This window comes from Lissotriton helveticus, chromosome 3_1, assembly GCF_964261635.1.
Source record: "Lissotriton helveticus chromosome 3_1, aLisHel1.1, whole genome shotgun sequence".
NCBI lineage: Eukaryota > Metazoa > Chordata > Amphibia > Caudata > Salamandridae > Lissotriton > Lissotriton helveticus.
Window position 1 is genome coordinate 1538047334 of NC_136061.1, and position 22278 is coordinate 1538069611.

At 45.2% G+C, this 22278-nt stretch overlaps 1 protein-coding gene across 1 annotated transcript in view; it reads right to left on the reverse strand.

The window, feature by feature from the left end:
- Positions 1-739: 739 nt before the first annotated feature.
- ARCN1 (archain 1 coat protein complex I subunit delta) overlaps positions 740-22278 on the reverse strand; it is a 137449-nt gene continuing 115910 nt past the window's right edge. The window contains exon 10 of the mRNA XM_078682233.1: positions 740-2716. Coding sequence (XP_078538359.1) covers positions 2627-2716 — 90 coding nt within the window. The 3' untranslated portion in view covers positions 740-2626. The remainder of the gene's footprint in view (positions 2717-22278) is intronic.

Below are 22278 nucleotides of genomic sequence, written 5' to 3' on the forward strand. Positions count from 1 at the left end.
GGAGCTTTGAAGTGAAGCAAGACTGTGGCGTACTGGCCAGAGCTGCAGACAGGAGAACCCGGTTTGAATCTGAATCGACTGAACAATTTGTGATTGTGGGCTGCGCTGTCTCGTAGGCTTCAACCTAAAAAGAAGATCTACAACGCAGGAGTCAGCTGTGCCAGCACATTAGTCGCTTCATAAAAAAAAAAATTAAGGTCATTATAGAACAATAGAAATGAAGAGTAGGGCAGGACGGTACACAGTTCCTGGGCAGTGGTAAAGAGTATTGCTGTAAGCCACGTTCAACACCCAAATCCCCTATATAGGAGAAATGGATGCATGGAACATTCAAAGGCCGATTTCTGTACTCCAAGCACACGCAAATATAGGAAAGTAATTAGGGGAACGGACAGCAAAGTGTGGCTAAAAGCCAGGCTCTGAACTGCAAGCCTTCAGATCACTGTCCAAGGCCTTGTCCCAGGAGTCTGCACCCAGAGGTTACTTGGCATGTCTACCCATCAGGTTCTGCAGGCTCTGGGCATCAGGGAGCATGGCAGCAAAACAAGACTGAAAGCAACACCCTGCTTACAGAACCCATTGAAAATAGTGAATAATTTAAGAGTAGGTCAAAGTATGCTAGAAATGCAATGAACATCAACGATATAAAAGAAGGCATTTAGGTACACACAACTCAGTAGATCGCCTGTAACTCACTACACCTCAAGAACGTTGACACAATAACCACTAAAGCAAGGTCTTGTTGTAGATTACACTTTATTTCTTTAAAGAAATCAATTCCTTTCAGGGTTCTGTGTACAGTGGAATGTGTGAGATTCCCTAGGCAATTATAATACAGGGTTACAAAATGTTGTCCGTCAATTTTTATTTTAAAGCCTCGAATAATTCAAACAAAGAAAAAGTAATCTGAAAATAAACAGCCTCTTAGATTTATTTTAACAAGCAATGCACTGACCCAAAGAAATCTGAATGTGAGGCATAATCTACAAGGAGTGAGGGCACCAGCATTTGGATCTCTTTAAGACCAACCACCTCACATTTCAAATAGTTCCACATCCACAATCCACATCAACAGGTTGTTTTTTTTTTTTTAAAGGGGAGCAGGGGATGGTAAAACATGCTTTGAAAATCGCCATCCGCCCGGAGCCTCCCAAGTGCTTGCAAACACTACTGCTGCTAGTGAGGGTGGTTTAGCCTCAGTGGCAGACAGCTGTGGGGTGGTGGGTGGTAAGGGCAAAGGGGTGTGGACGAATAACTAGCCACACTTCCTGGGTGCAGTTTTTAAAAACAATAATTAAATCTCAGCTATACCCAGCCAGTTCAACAACTACAGAGGACAATTGGTTTGAGGCAATCTGTAGGAACAATCACTTTGTGGCATTAAAGAGGAAAGGACACCTCTAGGTATTCAGAAACAAGGATGGGGCATTCAGTAGGCATGAGCATCCAGGTGTATGAGGCGAAAGGGTATTCAGAACGAGCCACCAAGTATCCTCACCCTTAAAATATGACAGAAGTTCAACTTTTTGCTTTAGAAAGGGGATGGAAGAATGGGGTAGGCTAGAATTCTGGGAGAGCGAACAAAACTAGTGATTGAATAGATAAAGTTTACTTAGATTTTGACATACTTTACATTAAAAAAATGTACTCTAATGAGCTTTAAATTGTACAGTTGTTAATTACAGATGCCTCAAGGAGTGGCAATAATTTGGAGTGATTGGAAGAGTTATATTGGAGGACAGGATCACAGAATCAGACAAACCGATTAAAGTAGAGAAAGACTGTGGTTTAATGAATCCAGAGCATTGTCCTATGTGAAATTAAGGAGGTAAACCATTTTGGAAACCAAGACAAACAACTTTTCAGGTGGCTGTGGCATGCGCTATAAAGTGAAACAGGATCAGGCATTGCTAAATCACCTCATAATTGCTGCCGTGGGGCAAGAGGACACTGTTGCTCTGAATATTGGCCAGGAATCCCAAAAGCAGTTGCTTATAAGGCCAAACGCTGCTCCAATCAATCTCTCTAAAACTCAATGTCAGGACCCCTATATTTAATAGAATAAAAAGCAAAATATACGAACAGACACACAAACTGAAAGTTGTAACGCAGGGCACATTAGGCCGAAAAGATTGAAATAGCCAGTCGTTTCAGACAGTGGGTGGTCTGCAGACAGGTGGCAGGACACATTTAGGTTTTGCAGGTTCGAGGCTGCAGAGAAGAGAGAACTACAGAAGCTCACATGAAAAGAGTGACAGACAGGAAGGAGGCTAACGCCGAGGTCCAAGCTTCAAAACTTAATTATGCCCAAATCCAAAGCAGTTGGAAGGGTCAGGGGGCAGACATGACAGTTGGTAGATGATAACATCTACTCCTCCTAGTCACCAGAAAGCCACGGAAACGTGCAACCCTTGCCCACCCTCCACAAGTTAATGTTGATTCTATGCCAAAGCATGTCACCCACCATCAATCCTGGTGGGATAGAGTGGGTGAAGGTCTGGGTGAGAGACAGGCCAGCTCTCTGGAAACACAGTCGGAGACTCTTCTGCCTCCTTTACGTTCCAAAAAAAGATTCAGTATTTTTAAAGTTAAAATGGAAAAGTCTTCAGCTTCCTCATCCTCGGTGTCACAGGATCTCATATTTTTCGACCAGGAAGGCAGTTTCAGTGGAGTATCTCACAAGGCTGTTCCCGTCAACGTGGGTCACTTTGTTAACCTGCAGGAGGTAAAACAAAGGGCAATTAATTAAAGGACGCAAAAGAATTGCATATTAACACAGAAGTATTGTATGATGATAGCCGGTTAAGTTTAGAACATGCCAATCTGGAGGCATTAAGTCAAACAACAGGCACGAGTCCATGCTGCAAAGACCATACCAACACTAAAGCTAGTACAACTAAATGGGCCTGACTAAATAGGAACTTTACGTGGATACACTTTTAGATATGTCCCTCTGTGACTGGTCTGCATGTACATGAATCCATTCGAATTCCCTGCCTCTCAATTCAGAAAGATTGTACGGTTTCAAATTATATTTTTCACACTTCGCTAGACCTTATGGCAAAAACAGAAAGACTACAGAACTGACATTCAAACAAAGTATAGTGATTTCTGAGTGGGAGAAGTCAGGGAAATGGATTGAAAGAAAATGTTTACTTACCTGTAAGCTTACACTGGCTTGCATAGCATGTTATTGGACGAGCAGGAGTAGCAGGACTAGGGCCTCTCTAACTTTCATCTTTGGCCTCATCTTGGGGATCCATGTTGTGCACGAGCAGCAACAGTTTTTTAGAGAAAACGGCGACTATCAACACCACCCTAACAGACTACAACTTGCTACTTTCTAAATGCCTTGTTTTGTTAAAATAATCCTGGTTGTTTTCCTTACAGAACCCTTGGGGGGGTGTCATTTTACACCTCAGTACTGCCACCGAAGACTTCGGTTTTAAGGTGAGGAGTTGGCCTAACGGCTAGGGCGCTCGACCTCGGACCTGGAGGAACTGGGTTCGAGTCTCGGTAACGTCGCCAAAACCTCCTGTGATTCTGGGCAAATCACTTAATCTTCCCGTGCCTAAAATGAAAGTAACTGGAAAACGTAAAAATGTAACGTAACTGGAAAAATATGTAAAGCGCTCTGATACCAGATTCGGTTCGGGTCTAGTTCGCGCTATATAAAACTCTGCAAAAAGTGATGTTGAAAATTAAGTACTTTCATTCTGAAAGTGTGTACTAGCATGGTAATATCCTTTTCTATCTTAGGGAAACTAGTGGAAAACTGATCAGAAATACAGCAACATATAGAATTTAATCTGATCGGTAGTTTCCATTTAAACGTCCATCCAGGACAACTTTAGTTTGCGCCACTGTAAATTCTAGACGAGATTAATCAAATTACCTATACTGAATTTCCTTTTCTGCCCAATCAATTAATGCTAAAAGGTTCAGGAATGTGCTTCAGGGTGAATCCTGAAGTTGAGACTAAATGTTAAACTCAAACTTGGTCTTGCAATGACGTTTCAAGACAAGGAAGTTACTTTAAATTCCCAACATGGTGAACAATGACTCGAGGGACAGATGTTCCAAATATCTACGGAGTTTCTCTGTAAAGCACCAGCAAAGTCTGTGTTTTCGGTGAAGCCTTACTTCACAAGCACAAAATCCTAGGGTTAAGAGTGTTCAGCAGCAGAACATTCCACTTTGGTCCCTCAGGCCAGAGAAGCATCACACTTTAGGAAACAGCACGGACATACAATTTTGTTTAGTCTTTAGCCACCCTGACTTATAAAAATCATCCGCATCTGCTTGTACTTGGTTATTTTGATCAAAATACTATCGGTACACTTCGCTACAGAAACCCACACGTTGGAAACCCCTTCGTTGGAAGGATATGGTAGACAACACCACAACTTGCCCATAGACTCAGAAGAGTGGTCCTGAGTGTCGGTGAAATCTACCAACTTTTTTAACCCCTCACAATGGCTAGGAACAGAGTTCCAATCAAAGCTATGAATTCATAACTGATAGGCACCAACTTTCCTAGGATAATTTCAGATGAATTTATTCACAAAGCATGTACAGTAAGGGAAATCCTATTGGATACCTTGATTTAGATGTGTGTAGTGTTATTTCTGTTGTCTGTGTACTCCAGACATTGGGCAGATATAGAACACAGAAATGCATTACTGAAATGTGTGGCTGCTCAAGGTTATACAATCAGGTGTATTTTTAAAATACATTACAATCTCAAGATTTTGTGTTACATCTTTATTTGGTATAGTCTGGCGACTACAGCAGGACCTTGGGCACTGCGGAAGCAATACGGCAGATAAAAACATGGACTACAGAATACATAGACGGATGCCAGAATGAGATTCCATGGTGCGATAAACCTGTGAAGTGTTTAGATGCCATTAGACACATTGCGTTGCTTAAGGAGGGGGGGGGGGGGGGGGGTGTTAAAGATTTTATGTGAATTTAATGTGATTGTAATTGAATGCTTTGAGATATTTAAGGTGCTGCTTGACGGGCGCCATTTTTATTAGACGTATGGTGTTCTCAAACAGGATGGGTTTTTTAATGTGGACTCTTGGTGCAACTACGCTTGCTTCTGAAGGAAAAGCTGATATTAAACATATTGCACTGATTACTAAGAGGGACTGTTTTTTTAATGTTTTGTGCGAATTGAATTTGACTGCTCTCAGATATTTAAGACGCTGTCAGTAAGCCGAGACACTTGGCGGCCCCATTTTTGTTAGCGCCTGGTGTTCTCAAACAGGAAGGGCTATTTAATGTGGACTCTGGAGCAACCGAGACTATGGTGCATCAAAGGCAAGCCTGTCTGCGCGCACCTGCGCACAGTGCCACTCATGCTGCCAGTTGCCGAAGTGAGTCATAAGAGCGGAATGAGCAAAAAAGCGTCAATTTTTAAAGAGATCAGGAATTTCTCAGCCCCACACCTAGATAAACTGGTCAGGCCAGAGCTAATGTGCTTCACTTTAAAGATGGAAAAAGGTAGTATATTTTCTGGAATCCTATGCTATCGACCACCTGACTCGGTAAGTACCTCTCTATAACAGTTTATAGAGCTCGTCTCAAACATGATCTCACACATTCAAACTTCTTTCTTCTGGGGACCTTTAATTTGTGGGTAGAGGAGGAGACATCATATTCCTTTAAGGGACTACAATGTCTTGTGACAAAGTTGGCTTACATCAACATGTACGTAGCCCAACGCACAAGGGCGGACATACCCTAGATCTTATTTTTTCATCAGAAGGCCTAATCTCGACAGAGGACATTGCTCCCTTGAGTTGGACTTCTCATGCATTTTGTGGATTTTTATATAAAGGGGTAAAAAATAAATAAAAAATAATTCAGGATTACATACTCGCCAAGACAAAGCAAAGCAGAGCGTGCCAAAGACTGCACGGGCAGAAAGGAGGAAGATATTCGACCAGGCATTATGTTTTGAGGACCGGAAGACAATAGATGAGAACTATGACACCTTACTTACTAAGATCCTAGAGACACTGGACAAGGAAATGCCAATCAAAAAGAGTAAAACTCGTCAAAGGATTTCAGCACCTTTGTACACAGAACTACTAAAAGTTACTAAAAAAAGTATATAAAAAGATGGAAAAAAAATTCTATTCAGAAGAGGACAAATATTGCGCTAAGTGAACACAAAAAAAATATGAAGGACAAAAGAGAATTACTATGCTAAGACAATTAGAGAAGCAGCAAATACTTCAAAAACAATATTCGACATCATGCAGGAAAGGACAAACGCAAAATGTACCAGAGAAACGATTAAGCCCTCAAACACACTGATGACTTTGCCTTGTTCTCCGAGAGCAAGATTAGAAAACAAATTAGTGGATAATGAAAATATAATTTCTACAATACAGCAGCCAACACAGGGGTGTCCCTAGTTTGGCTGACCTGTTTAAACATGCCCCAACAAGCTAGAGACCTTCGAACTAATGACTGGGGACAGATTTAGATCTATAGCTAGGTCTACTGTATCAGGCTCTGAACTAGACCCTCTACCTCTTAGAATGTAGCAGTGCCTAGCCAAGGATTTATTTCCAACATTACTACGAATCTGTAATCGAACATTAGAAACGTGACTAGTCCCTCAGGCCTGGAAAAAAGCAATAGCCACTCCTTTAATACAAAAGTCCACAGCGGATCCTCTGGTGCTCAGTAATTTATACATTAATCTCAATTACATTTTCCAAGGAAAATGCTGGAACGATATGCAAGAGACTGTCCAGTCACCTTGAAGATCAAAATCTTTTAGAAGAACAATTTAGCTTTAGGCCAGCTCATTTTTTTTTTTCTTTTCTCAACAACAACAGCGGTCCCCAACATTAAGGAATTTCACATGAATAAAATATAGACAGAGTCAATCTATACTTTCAAACAAGACATGTCCAGCCGAACAGAGGTCTTTCAGAGATTTTACTCAAGATATATGTATTGAAATCACATAAAGATACCATCCAACAATCACCCAAAGTGGACCACAAGCCTGTGTCCAGTACTAACAGAGCAAGTACAAGAGGTGATGTAGACAGCAGAGAAGGGCTTTGTAAGGCAGAACAACGTTACTCTATAAACAGTACAATTGTACAGAGTATAACGGTCATGCACTGGACATTTCAGTAGTAATCACAGTTAGAAATTAAGAAATTAAATTCCGTCGGCTTGCCAGGATACCTAATGAAAACCCTTTTTTCATTACGTATCCTGGCAAGCCGACGGACTTTAATTTCTCCGCGGCCGCCGCAACCCGATTCTGGGTGATCGCGTGGTATTCATTTGCCCGAGGAGCCAGCCCCTATCTAACGAGGCAACCCGGCATTTAGAGGCTTAATTAACCTAAGGCTTTTCATTGTATTTGTCCTGATGATGGTCCCTGATATTTTATAGGGGTCCGAAACGCCGTCGACCTTTAATGCACGTGAACCTAACTGTGATTACTACTGAAATGTCCAGTGCATGACCGTTATACTCTGTACAATTGTACTGTTTATAGAGTAACGTTGTTCCGCCTTACAAAGCCCTTCTCTGCTGTCTACATCACCTCTTGTACTTGCTCTGTTAGTACTGGACACAGGCTTGTGGTCCACTTTGGGTGATTGTTGGATGGTATCTTTATGTGATTTCAATACATATATCTTGAGTAAAATCTCTGAAAGACCTCTGTTCGGCTGGACATGTCTTGTTTGAAAGTATAGATTGACTGTCTATATTTTATTCATGTGAAATTCCTTAATGTTGGGGACCGCTGTTGTTGAAAAAGTATGCTCCCCATGGTCCCTGCTGACTAATTTTGGGGTCCCTTGTTGTTATTAAATTCAATTAGGCCAGCTCATGGCACTGAATCAATGTTGGAAATGGGTATAAATGAGTAGCAGAAGACAGTGGGAAGGTCTCAAACAGCGGTTCTGATACTACTTGACCCATCAACTGCTTTTGACACTGTTAATCATGGAGTACTACTGTCAACACTAGTAAAGACTGGAATAACCAGAAGAGTGATGAAATGGATTGAATCGTATTTAACAAACAGAAATCAAGCTATCTCCATTGAATAGGAAAGGAATGCCATCCTACTCCACAGCTATGAAAGAGCTTCTTTGGCTTCCAATAAAGGAAAGGATAGCGTTCAAATCACTTTGCATAGTTAAAGCATTTTGGCAAATTGCTGCAAAAGAAATTGAAACGATATGTATCTCCAAGAAACTTGCACTCGTCCACTGCAAATTCTCTCTGTATTCCTAAATTTCTAAAAGAAGACAGGGAAGGAAAGCGCTCTCAGTAAAAGTGGCACAGCTCTGGAAAAAACTACCAGCACCATCAAGAAATAGCAAGGACCTCATGTAATTTAGGAAAGCACTTAAAACATGGTTATTTCCATGTAATTATGGGTAAAGGTTCACCTAATGAATAGTAGTCTTCTAGAAGAGGCAAGCGCCAGGATACATATGAAGTGATAGTTGCGCTCTATAAGAAAAATGCTACTTACCAGTATGCATATGTTCTTGGCATGTAGAGCTGCAGATTCGTATACTGTGCATTAGATCGCCACCTGGTGTTGGGTTCGGATGATTGCAGGTTGTTGTCTTCTTGGAAGAAGTCTTTGTAGTCATGTGATAGGTGACTCCTCCCTTGGACAATACTGCGCATGGGCATCGACTCCATCCTTAGATTGTTTTTCGCCATGATGGGAAATGATGGAGTAGCAGAAGGAAAGATAAAGAAAGGATGTCCATGTGTGTGCATCTAATTAAGATGATAACTGGAACGGATACAAGTCCCGGGGAGGCGGGGGGCGTATACGAATCTGCAGCTCTACATGCCAAGAACAGATGCATACTGGTAAGTAGCATTTTCCGTTCGAGGCATATGAGCTGCAGATCGTATACTGTGCATCGATTGTGCAGCAGTGTCTCCCCTAGCGGTGGTCGCCTGTATCCGTTGCAGTATTTTGAAACAGAGTTCTAAAAACAGCTTGGTCTACTGCAGCTTGTTGCTTGGCTTGCACATCAACACAATAGTGTTTAGTGAAGGTGTGTATTGTAGACCATGTTGCTGCCTTACATATGTCCTCTAGTGGTATATTTCCTAAGAAAGCCATAGAGGCACCTATTTTGCAAGTAGAGTGTGCTCTAGGAGGAACTGTCAGTGTACGTTTAGCTTTTTGATAGCAGATTTGTATACACTTTACAATCCACCTGGCAATTCCCCCCTTAGAGATTGGGTTGCCTTTGTGTGGGGGAGAGAAAGATACAAATAATTGTTTTGTCTTTCTGAAGGTTTTTGTCCTGTCTGTGTAGTATAACAGGGATCTTCTAACATCTAGGGTGTGTAAAGCCCTTTCTGCCACAGAGTCTGGGTTTTGAAAAAACACTGGTAGCTCTACTGATTGGTTAAGGTGAAGAGGAGTGATAACTTTTGGCAGGAATTTGGGATTAGGTCTAAGAACCACTTTGTTGGGATGTATTTGAAAAAAAGGTTCTTGTATTGTGAATGCTTGTATTTCACTAACTCTTCTGAGAGAGGTGGTGGCAACAAGGAACGCAGTTTTCCATGTTAGGAATTGTAATTCACACTTGTGTAAACGCTCGAAAGGGGGGCCCATGAGTCTTGTAAGGACCACGTTTAGGTTCCATACTGTGGCAGGTGGTAACCTAGGCGGGATTATACGTTTTAATCCTTCTATAAAGGCTTTGATCGCAGGTACTCTGAATAGAGATCGGTGCTGTCTATTCTGTAAATATGCTGCAATCGCTGCCAGATGCAGACGTATGGAAGAATAAGCTAAATTGGACCTGTGTAGGTGTAGAAGGTAGCATATGATATTTTGGATGGAAACATCCAGTGGATCAATCTGATTATTGTCACAATATATTGCAAATCTTTTCCACTTAGCGGCATAACACGCTCTGGTAGTGGGTTTTCTAGCCTCTTTAATTATATTCATGCAGTCTGGTGGTAGGTTTAAGTAACCAAACTCTAAGACCTCAGGAGCCAGATCTCCAAATTCAGTTAGCTTGGTTCTGGGTGTCTTATTTCTCCATAGTTCTGTTTTAACAGGGAGGGCGTGAGCCGTAACTTTTGATGTGGAACCAGTGAGAGATCTAGTAGTGTGGTGAACCACGGTTGGCGTGCCCATGTGGGAGCTACTAGTATCAGTTTGAGAGACTGTTGTCTGAGTTTGCGCACTACTAGTGGAATGAGTGGGAGAGGCGGAAAAGCGTCTGCAAATCTGCCTGACCAGTTCATCCATATTGCATTCGCCTCAGACCGTGGGTGTGGAAACCTGGCGGCGAAGGTTGGGCATTTTGTATTTTCTTGGGTGGCAAACAGGTCTATCTGTGGATGCCCCCACATTTGGAAGAATGGTTGAAGAACTTGTGAATGTATTTCCCATTCGTGAATCTGTTGTGACTGTCGACTCAACAGATCTGCTATTTGATTGTGAATTCCTGGGACGTGTTCTACCGTGAAGTGTATGTTCTGAGGAATGGCCCATCTCCAAATGTTCTGTTCGAGCTGGGATAGTTGCAGAGAGTGTCCCCCCCCCGTTTTTGTATACAATACATGGCTGTCATATTGTCTGTCCGGATTAAGACATCTTTGTTTTGTATTTGCAGTTGAAATGTTTTGAGTGCTAGGAAGATTGCTAGCAGCTCTAGATGGTTGATGTGGAACAGTTTTTGTTGGTTGTTCCATTGTCCTTGTGTGGTTTAGTGTAAGAGATGGGCTCCCCATCCTGTGAGGGATTCGTCTGTCGTGAGCACTATCTGTGGAACAGGCTCTAGGAACGGCCGTCCCTTTGTCAAGTTTATGGTGTTACACCATTGCTGAGAGCGATATGTACAGCTGTCTATCAACACCAGGTCTGTGAGCTGACCTTGAGCCTGATTCCACTGTTGTGCTAGGCATTCTTGTAAGGGGCGCATTTGCAGCCTTGCATGTGGAACTATGAAGATGCAAGATGCTATCATGCCTATCAGTCTCATGAACACTCTGGCTTGGAGAGACTGCTGGTGTTGAAAAATGGAAACTAAGGTCTGAATGGCCTGTACCCTGGCTGGACTGGGATACGCTAGAGCTGTAGATGTGTTTAAGGTAGCTCCTAGATACTGATGAACGTGCAAAGGCTCTAGGTGAGACTTGGTGTAGTTTATTGTAAACCCTAAGTCGTGCAATGTCTGAATTATTTGCTTTGTGTGTTGTACACATTGGCTGAGTGATTTTGCTTTTATGAGCCAGTCGTCTAGATAAGGGAAGACATGTATATGTTGTCATCTGAGATGTGCCGCTACTACTGCTAAGCACTTTGTGAACACTCGTGGTGCTGTTGTGACCCCGAATGGAAGGACTTTGAACTGATAGTGTTGTCCTTGTATGACAAACCTTAGATACTTCCTGTGAGCAGGATGTATAGGAATGTGAAAGTAGGCGTCCTTTAGGTCTAGTGTTGAAAGAAAATCGCCTTGTTGTAGTAGTGGGAGTACTTGTTGCAGAGTGATCATGTGAAAATGATCTGACTATGTAATGGTTGAGGGGCCTGAGGTTGAGGATTGGGCGTAGTGTCCCGTCCTTTTTGGGAATTAGGAAGTACAAGGAGTAAACTCCTGTTCCTTGTTCCTCTAAAGGAACTACTTGAATAGCGTCCTTTTGTAGAAGTTCTAGAACTTCCTGTTTAAGCAGAGTTATATGGTCTGTGGACATTGGACGCTGCCTGGGTGGTATGTTTGGGGGGGTTGCTGTGAGTTCTAGGCAGTAGCCATGTTGGATAATTTGTATTACCCACCTGGCTGTTGTGATGGAATTTCAGACAGGTAGGAACTGTGATAATCTGCCCCCCACAGGAGTGGGATGTTGAGAGGGAAGTCACTGTTTGGGAGTGGAAGAGGAGCGGTTGTTATTACCTCTGCCTCTTCCCTTGTTATTATTGCCTCTGTATCCTCCTCTAAAGTAGCCTTTATTAGAGGAGGTTTGAATGTTTGTCTTGAAAGATGACGTATCTGTGCCGGTTTGCTTAGAGCCTCCTCTATAAAAGGAGAGGCGAAAAGAACCTCTAGTCTGTGTGGATTGTAGTGCACCCATAGACTTAGCCGTGTCTGTGTCTTTTTTCATCTTTTATAGGGTGTTTTATACTTCCGGCCCGAACAATTGGTTTTGATTGAAGGGCTGGTTCAAGATGGTGGTTTGAACCTCTGCCTTAAAACCTGAAATGCGTAACCACGCATGTCGTCCGAGTAGGACGCTAGTATTTACTGCTCTGGATGCTGTGTCAGCTACATCTAGTGCACGTTTGATTGAGGCATTCGATATTAATTTGCCTTCTTGAATGAGCTCTGTTGCCTGATCTTTGTATTGATCTGGGAGGTGCTCCATTAGTTTTTCCAATTGGTCGTAGTGAGCCCTATCATAACGTGAGAGCAGGGCTTGTGTATTTGCTATGCGCCATATATTTGTAGCTTACGCAGCAATCCGTTTCCCTGAGGCATCAATAACTTGGGATTCTTTGTCAGGTGGGGGCATGTCACCAGAAGTCTGGGAATTAGCCCTTTTCCGTGCATTGGACACTACTAAAGAGTCTAGTGGCAGATGTCCCTTAATATAGACTGGATCAGATGGTGCTGGTCTATATTTCTTTTATATTCTTGGATTTAATACTCTGCACCGTACTGGGTCTTTAAAAATTTCTGGAGCATGTTTAATGACTCCTTTGATCATTGGTAGTATTTGCATAGACCTTTGTGATTGCTCAAATGTGTCAAGTAAGAAATCCTCCTCAATGGCATCAGAGTGCATTGAAACTCCGTGGTAAAGGGCAGCTCTATTTAAGAGATGATTAAACTCAATACTGTCTTCTGGAGGGGAAGGTTTTGTTGGGTAATACTGAGGATCAGGAATGTTAGGTACATTGTATGGATCTAAATCATCATCTTTAGGATATTCTGGATTGACATCTTCATCTAAAGGGTATGCATGTGGCTCTGGTATGTCATTCCCTCCACCTATATCATACTCTTCGTCAGTGTGGTGTGATGATGCAGGAGATTGAACAGGAGAAACTGTAGGTTCAATGTGAGGAGTGATAGGAGAGGAAGAAGGTTAAGGAGAGGAAGGGTGCGTTGGAGAGGTTGCACAATCCTTCTTTTTGGCAGGAACCACAGGTAGAAGTGGTGTGTCTGCTGGTCTTTTTTTGTAAGGAACAGCTTCCACATTTCCAGTTTTTGGGTTAATATAGACTGTTTTTTGTTTAGGATCTGGCCTAAACAGTTCTTCCTCTTCTACAACCTTCTTCGGCGTCGATTTCTTCGGTGCCGGTAGTGGTTGTTTTGTGTTTTTTGCTGTAGGAGGCATTATTAAGTCCCGTGGCAAATTTTTCGGTACCGAGGCTGGTTTCGGCTTGGTAGGCTTGATAGAAGGTTTAGGCGTCTTTGTATCAGGCCTTGTAGTCTTTGGTACCGATGGAGTCGAAGCTTTCGAGTCCGGTACGATCATCTTCCGCTTCGGCACCGATGCATCTTTTGGTCTGGGTGCCGAAGGTTCTTTGTCTTTGGGCACCGAAGGGCGATTCGGCTTCGGTGTCGAAGATTCCTTCGGTGTCGAAGGATGTATGTGCTTTGGTGCCAATGGAGGAGGTGGAATTGGCACGTGTGGTTTTGTCGGTGCCGAGGCACCGGAAGGTGTAGTTGTTTTACTCGGAGCCGAGTCCGAAGGCGGGGCGTTGGAGGGGACTTTTCGGTCTCGACTGGGCCCCATGGGCGGAGTACTGACCGTTGCCTTTGTCTTGGATAGTGTCTGTTGTGCAGGGGCAAGAGTACTCACGGGTTGCTGAGATGGAATCGAGTCGTCAGAGCCTCTGCCCCGATATGATCTGGAGATCAGGCGAGTCTTCCTCGGCGACGAGTGGAGCCTCGTCCTCGGAGATGTCCTCGAGTGGTTGTTCGTCCTCGGAGACGTCTTCTTCGACGATCTCCTCCTCGAAGATGGCCTCCGGTGCTGATCTCCTCATCTCGTGTCGACGTGCCCTCCGATCCCGAATGGTCTTCTTCGATCGGAAGGATGCACAGGCTGTGCAGGTCGACTCGTCGTGATCTGGTGATAGACAGCGGTTGCAGACCTTGTGATGGTCGCTATGAGGGAATTTTGCTCGACATACCGGGCATCTCTTGAATGGAGTTCTGTCCATGAGGCGTAGGCCGTACGGCACAGATAGGCCCAACGGCCCGCGTTGACGCACCGGAATGTAACTGATGTCGAAGGTAGTCTATTCAATGTCGATAATGTTTTCGTAAAGTTTTTACGCTTCGAAGTTGCTAAAAAGTCTTTTCTAGCCGGAGCGGAAAACTTTCATCCAAACCCAGTGGCGGAAAAAAACAATCTAAGGATGGAGTCGATGCCCATGCGCAGTATTGTCCAAGGGAGGAGTCACCTATCTCGTGACTACAAAGACTTCTTCCAAGAAGACGACAACCTGCAATCATCCGAGCCCAACACCAGGTGGCGATCTAATGCACAGTATACGATCTGCAGCTCATATGCCTCGAACGTATGTTTTAATAGTAATAAAGGAACTGAATATGAAGGAAATTAAGTCTTTAACAGCCATGCTTCAAATGCTTCCCCCTGCACCTTCTTACAAAAAAGGATGGTAAGCCAAGTTATTTAAAGAGCATGTGCTTCACAATGGCCAGTTGAAAAGTAATTGCATTGTAGCCCTAAAAATAGCCCTTTAAGGAAGGTACAGCAGATGAATGGTATTCAATATTCTTCAGATTATGGGACAAGGGCAGGATCAGTGGAGTCACAACATCAGAAATCATTAATCCACAACGCTGCTTAAATTCTAGGTGAAGGATCTTGAAGAATTCCGTCAGTCAGTCAATAAAACTTTATTCTGCAGCATTTTGACCATAAAAGCACATTTACACATTACAAACGGGACAGATAAAACTATGCAATACACAAAAATAAAAAGAGCCAAACCAATATTTCATATCCAATCTCTGTAAAGCAGCTTCTACCCCCTTATATATTTTTAACTTTGTCAAGACATAGCTACAGTACAGTCATAGACCTAGATAAAGAGAATTTTATACAATACTATCACAAATTAAAAACACTACTAGCTAAAAGAATACATTTCCAGTCCAGGTTCAGTGCCTATTCAAACTTTTTCCTTCGACGTATAGCCCCTGCTAAGAAACTCTCGACCCCATAACATATCAAAGGTGAAGACAGCATTTGTAGATGTAGCAAAGCAGGCCTCACTTGTACAAAATAGCAATTTTTTGGAGTGGTAGGATGTATTTTGTCCGGAGATCACTATAAAAACCACAAAAAACACATAAAATGCTGTAGATCTTGGTCTGGAAAATCGTCACAAGAGCAGGGGTTTAGGGTCCCTGGCCAAGATAAACCCTTGGGGACCGTGAGACGCAATGAATATAGTAAAATCTAATTAAAAGAAAACGATGATCCCGAACGTCCACTGATAGTAGGGTGGATGGCAGAAATGGATAGATCTATGATTGCGGAGAAGACCATTTATAAACTTAAAGCCTGCCCCCGAAAATGGGACAAAAAATGGGGTAATTGGAACGTTTATAGAGGCGAACTTTGCAGCTCTCCTACTGCTGACATGGCCATGGACAGAACTAGATATTTGCGTTGAGACATAGGATATATTTGATGTATATGAATGTACTCTATATCGTATTTTCTCTGTATGTCATTATGTTATTGAACTGCTGACTCTGTGGTTTTTATTACAATAAAATATTATTTAAAAAGAAAAAGAAAAAAAGGAAAACGATGATGTGGTCTTTAAATAAAAGACCAGAAAGGTTGATCGGAGATCCCTGGACTTAATATTATATATTACCATAGCGTGGGTTTATAATAACTTCCCGGTTTATCCTTTCCACCATCCTTCTAGTTAAAAATTGTCTTTTAGGGGGGAGGAGCCAAGCTCGCGTCCGTGATGGCCGCGTTTTAGCTCGGCTCCGTTCGCTTTCCTGCCTGGAACGTCTATCCTGTGTCTTATCCTGCCCCGGGAAGTATTCTTTGGTAGACTATGGAACTACGACATTTCGCTGGCACTTACCGTCTGATCCGCCTGTTCCTAGGTGCCGCGGATCCTGAGCTGCGCCCTTGTTCGCTTCGGGGCCTCCGAAGCGGGCCGGCCTGAAACTCCTCGGCGGCGCCCGGGCGGGGCGGAGCGCTGTAGCCGACCCTTGGTGGCGATGTGGGCTCGGTCGGAGAGGCCGATGTGCAATTAGACCGGTGACGGCTCTCCGGGCCTGACCGGCGATCCTGCGGCCTGGTGTTGAGGCGCTGCCTTCCATGGACGGGGGTTGACCGTGTATGTGGCTCGTCTCCCCTTTGTTCTCCTGTCCGGCCATCTTGAGTCCCTCCGCCCGGACTCGGAGAACGGAGCCAGTGGCGTGGGGGAGCCGGCGACCTTCCTTATCCTGGTGGCCCGCCTTCCTGCCCTGGGGGTGCCTCTGCTTGTGGTCGGCTGTATCCTGTGTGACCCCGCCTATGGCCGGACAGGGATTGGAGATTGCCGCGGCCCCGCCGGGCTTCCAAGATGGCGGCCGGCTCCCTGTCTCTCAGCCGGGCCGAGACTGGCGACGCTGGTCCGCCGCATGGCACGTTTGCTGAATACCGTAAAGGTGAGCCTACGCTTGGCGACATTCTCGCCGCCTTGCGCTCCTGGAGTGCTTCTATGACCGCACCTATCGCTGGACTGGATGATGGTCATTTTGCCGGGCCTGCTGGGCCCCCCCCGGTGTGTGCGGCTTCATCGCTGCTGTGTGCTGCTGGGACTTTCCTGGAGGTCGTGGACCCGGCGGCTGCCGCTTGTTTGGGTGTACGGATACCCGCTGCTCTCAATCATCATGTGATTTCCCCTGTGCTGGGGGTCCGCCGGCCGGGTCCCGTCCGGTCTCGTTGGATCTCCCATTCCTTTTTTGCCTTGAATGGCCGCACGAAGATCCTGTGGTTGCTCCGCCGAGACGGCTTTCCTCCTATTGTCGGCGGAACTGTGCCTGCAATATCTGCGGTGGTTGCTGTCTTTTCCTGTTCATCTGGGTCGAAATCGATATGACTTGTGTGGATCGACGATTGGACTCCCTGCTATTCGCCTCTGGTTCCTCATGATCTGGTTCCTGGTGCGTTGTATGCCTACGGCTTTGGATAGACGAGGACAGGGTTGAGATGAACTTGCCTCGGTGGACTATTATTTTGCGGTATGGTCGGACGATCCGTTTGTGACTGTATGAATATGTTCGATTCTCCTTCATGTTCCTGGACTTATCCTGGTAATTACTATCTTCCCGTGGGCACTAAGTATGTTCGGACGGGGGGGTGGGAGCTGATGGTTTTGATTATGTTGCTCCTCTCCCGTTGTTGTTTCCCTATTTCCCCTTCTTCTTTTTGTCTTTGTGGTTCTTTCTTTACTTTTAACTCTTCTATATTTCGGGTTTCTGGTTAGGGCGACAGTCACGCTGCTGGGGGGGGTAGGCCATAGCCTTCTGCAGGGGTGCAGGGTGGGGTGTGCGGGGTGGGGGGGGGGGGGGGGGGTCTGTCATTTTGTTTTCCCCCCTTTTTTTCCTTTTTTGGTTCTATGGCTCTTATGTATCCCCTTTTTTCGGGACGCGGTGTCTGCATGTGGGCCCCCTGGGGTGTTTTTTGCTAGCGTGGGCCTTCTGGTCTCCCCGCCGTCGCGGTTTACTATGCATCTATTACTCCTGTTACCACGGGTTCCCTGTGCCGGTCTATTTTTGAGTGCTTTGTTAGCCATGGGGCGCATGCTGTGATGCCGCGTTCTTTCTGCCCCCCCCTTTTTTTTTTCCCCCCGATGTCCTTTCCCTCCCCCCCCCCCCCCCTTTTTCTTTTCTTCCCTCCCCTGGGTTGTTGTAGCGGAGGGCTCTTTGTTTTGCAAGCCTATTTTCCGTTCTGTGTATCATTGTGTGTTCTCGTAGTGGTGGGTGGGCGCTGGGCAGCGGTTGCAATTGCTTATTAATGTGGGACTCACATTCTGCCTTTGCTAAAATGTAACTGTTCTTTTTGAATTTTCCTGTGTTCTGTATTACTGCTTGCTCGCGGCCCGCCACGGCCCTCTGGACCTTAATGATTGCCATTATTCTGCTATACCCCTTCTTCTATTATAAAATCAACCTTCTCTCATCCTGCTCGTGGTGGTTGCTCTGTGGCTTTTCGCCTTTGATTCCCGTTTGGATTACTGTGGTACCCTGCTGGAGCTTCTGTCCTGACCAATGTGCTTCTATAATTGTGGTGGCCGGCCCGATGGGTTGTAGGCCCGTATTTGTGAGCAATTTCTGCACAATAAAGGTTTAAAAAAAAAAAAAAAAAAAAGTCTTTTAATATCTTTCACCTCTCCATGGTACATCTGTCTGAGATGCGTAAATAGCTTGGGGCACCCTAGTTTCGCTAACTGCTGAGAGATGTAACCCAACCAGTGAATGTCTGTGGCCCTAACTAGCCTCATACAATCTTCTAGGATGATTTGATGAAGGGAAGAAGTGGGGCTGGACCATACTTTTAGCCACCAAGTTATGGAGTCACTGCCATGCAATCAGAAATGTATCCCTGCACTAATTCTTCCAGCACCATAAAAGAGGGGGTACGGGGGAGTGTGTGTGTGGGGGGGCAGCTAAAGGTTTCCGCAGAACTTTTTTTTCAGCACCTTGAAGGTCACCATACTCCTTATAGCCCTGGACCTCATTGTGAGAAAGTGCCATCTTTCTTGCCTTGGTATGCCCCCACTTTTTTCTGAACTGCTGATGTGCTTGACTGAGTGTGCCCTGGGTCCCTGCCAATCAGGTACCCAGGGCCTGTGTTCCGTCCCTAAAGAGAAAAGGAATATGCTACTTACCAGTATGCATCTGTTCTTGGCATGAAGGGCTGCTGATATTCACATCTTATGCATAGATCGCCGCCTAGTGTTGGGTCCGGATGATTGCACATTGTTGTCCTGGAAGAGTCTTCGAAGTATCACGAGATAGGTGGCTCCTCCCCTGGACTACAGTGCGCATGGGCATCCTCTCCATCCTCAGATTGTTTTTCGCCATTGTGGCAGGGATGGTGTATGATACAGTAAGTGATGTCCATGCTAGAGATTAATTCTGAATGCTACAGCTGCGACGGGCACCGGGGAGGAGGGAGGGCGATGTGAATATCAGCAGCCCTACATGCCAAGAACAGATGCATACTGGTAAGTAGCATATTCCGTTCGAGGCATGTGGGCTGCTGAATTCACATCTTATGCATAGAATGTATAGCAGTCTCCTCTTAGCAGCGGTTGCCCGTGCCAGCTGCAGCAGTTTGAAAAAGAGTTTGGAGTACAGCCTGTCCTACAGCTGCTTGCTGTTTGGAGTGTACATCTACGCAGTAGTGTTTGGTAAATGTGTGTATGGTAGTCCATGTGGCTGCCTTACATATGTCCTCTAGAGGAATGTTTCCTAGGAAAGCCATGGATGCCCCTAACTTGCGTGTGGAATGCGCTCTTGGGGGAACTGTTAATGTGCGTTTAGCTTTTTGATAACAGATTTGTATGCACTTAACAATCCATCTGGCTATACCTGATTTGGAAATGGGGTGCCTTTGTGCTGTGGTGAAAAAGCAACAAACAGTTGTTTAGTCTTTCTGAAAAGTTTTGTTCTGTCAATATAGTACAGGAGAGCTCTTTTAACGTCAATGGTATGTAGAGCTCGTTCTGCCACGGAATCTGGATTAGGGAAGAATACTGGCAGTTCTATAACTTGATTGATGTGAAACTGGGACACCACCTTTTGCATAAATTTAGGGTTAGTTCGCAGCACTACCCTATTAGCGTGAATTTGTATGAATAGCTCCTGAATAGTTAGGGCTTGCAGCTCACTAACTCTTCTGAGTGACGTAATCGCAACTAGGAAAGCTACTTTCCACGTTAGGAATTGTATCCCACAGGAGTGTAGAGGTTCAAAAGGTGGTCCCATTAGTCTGGTAAGAACCACGTTGAGGTTCCAGACAGGCGTAGGTGGGTGTCTTGGAGGAATGAGTCATTTGAGTACCTCCAGGAAAGCTTTAATTGCAGGTACCCTGAAGAGTGAAAGGTGCTGCCTGTTTTGAAGATAAGCTGCCACCGCAGCTAAATGTATACGAATGGAGCTGTAAGCTAGATTGCATCTGTGTAAATGTAGGAGGTAACATATGATGTTCTGAGTAGATGCATCTAGCGGATTTATGTCATTATTTTTACAATAGATGACAAAACGTTTCCACTTTGACGCATAGCATGCCCTGGTTGTAGGCCTCCTTGCCTCTTTGATAATATTCATACAGTCGGGAGGCAAGTTGAGGTAACCAAACTCTATGACCTCAGGAGCCATATCGCAAGGTTCAACTGTTGCGGATCTGGGTGCTGAATGTCTGCGTTAAAAGGCTGGGTGTTAATCGCAGCCTTTGATGAGGAACCACGGAAAGTTCTAGAAACGTGGTGTACCATGGTTGCCTCGCCCATGTTGGAGCAACCAGGATTAGAGTCATTGAGTGTTGTCGCAGTTTGCGTGCCACTAGTGGTATGAGCGGGGCTGGGGGAAAAGCGTACGCAAACCTGCCTGACCAGTTCATCCATATCGCATTGCCCTGAGATTGCGGATGTGGAAACCTGGCAGCGAAGCTTTGGCATTTTCCCTTGTGGCGAACAGGTCTATTTCAGGGTGACCCCACCGCTGGAAGTACGGCTGCAGCACTGAGGGATGCATCTCCCACTTGTGCAGCTGGTGGCTATGTCTGCTGAGCAGGTCCGCCATCTGGTTGTCCTTGCCTGGGAGGTGTTCCGCCATGAGGAAGATGTTCCTTTGAATGGCCCACTTCCACAAGTTTTGCGCTAGATGGGCCAACTGTGGAGAGTGTGTCCCTCCCTGCTTCTGTATGTAGTACATGGCAGTCATGTTGTCCGTCCGGACTAACATGACTTTGTTGCACAAGTGTACCTTGAAAGCTTTTAGCGCCATAAAGATTGCCATCAGTTCTAGCAGGTTGATGTGCATCAGCTTCTGCTGTGTTGTCCATAGTCCCTGCACTGTATAATGGAGGACATGCGCTCCCCATCCCAGGAGAGATGCGTCCGTCGTCAGCACTATTTGTGGTACAGGCTTCTGGAACGGTCGTCCCTTGCAAAGGTTTTGTGGTTTCCACCAATGCAGAGAGCTGTACGCGCGACCGGTCACCAACACTAGGTCTGTTAATTGTCCTTGAGCCTGATTCCACTGCCGTGCTAAGCACTCCTGGAGCGGACGCATGTGTAGTCTTGCGTGAGGGACTATGAAAATGCAGGAGGCCATCATGCCTATCAGCTGCATAAACACCCTTGCTGTGAGCGAGTGTTGGGGCCTGAATTTCTGAATGAGTAACTGAATGCTGTTGATTCTGGCTGAGTTTGGCTGCGCCTTTGCTGCCAGAGTGTCTATTGTGGCTCCCAGGTACTGCTGTACGTGGGTGGGCTGAAGGTGAGACTTTGGGTAGTTTAATGAGAATCCGAGGCTGTGCAGGAGGTGAATAGTGCGGGACACGTGACTGGCACATTGCTGGCTGACTTTGCTTGGATGAGCCAGTCGTCCAGATAGGGGTAGACGTGAACATGGTTTCTCCGTAGGTGTGCAGCCACTGTCGCTAGGCACTTGGTAAACACCCTGGGGGCTGTGGTCACCCCGAAAGGCAGTACCTTGAACTGGTAGTGCTGGTTTTGGATGGTAAACCTGAGATACTTCCTGTGTGCTGGATGTATTGGTATGTGGAAATACGGTAAGTCTAGGGTAGCGAGGAAGTCTCCCTGACTTAGTAGTGGTAGAACCTGCTGTAAAGTGAGCATGTGAAAATGTTCTGACAAGATGTATTGGTTTAGGGGCCTGAGGTCTAGTATTGGCCAGAGAGACCCGTCCTTTTTGGGGATTAGGAAGTACAGAGAGTACACCCCTGTTCCTGTATAGGGACGAGTTCTATGGCCCCTTTTTGCAGCATGCTGATAACTTCTTGCTGCAATAAGTCTATGTGCTCTGCGGACATAGGACGGTGTTTTGGGGGTATGTTGGGTGGAGTGGATGTTAGCTCTAGACAATAACCATACTGAATGAGTTGTCTCACCCACATGTCTGTAGTAATGCTTTCCCAGACTGGCAGGAACTGTTGTAATCTGCCCCGACCGGTGTAATATGGTCCGGGGGCAGCGACAAG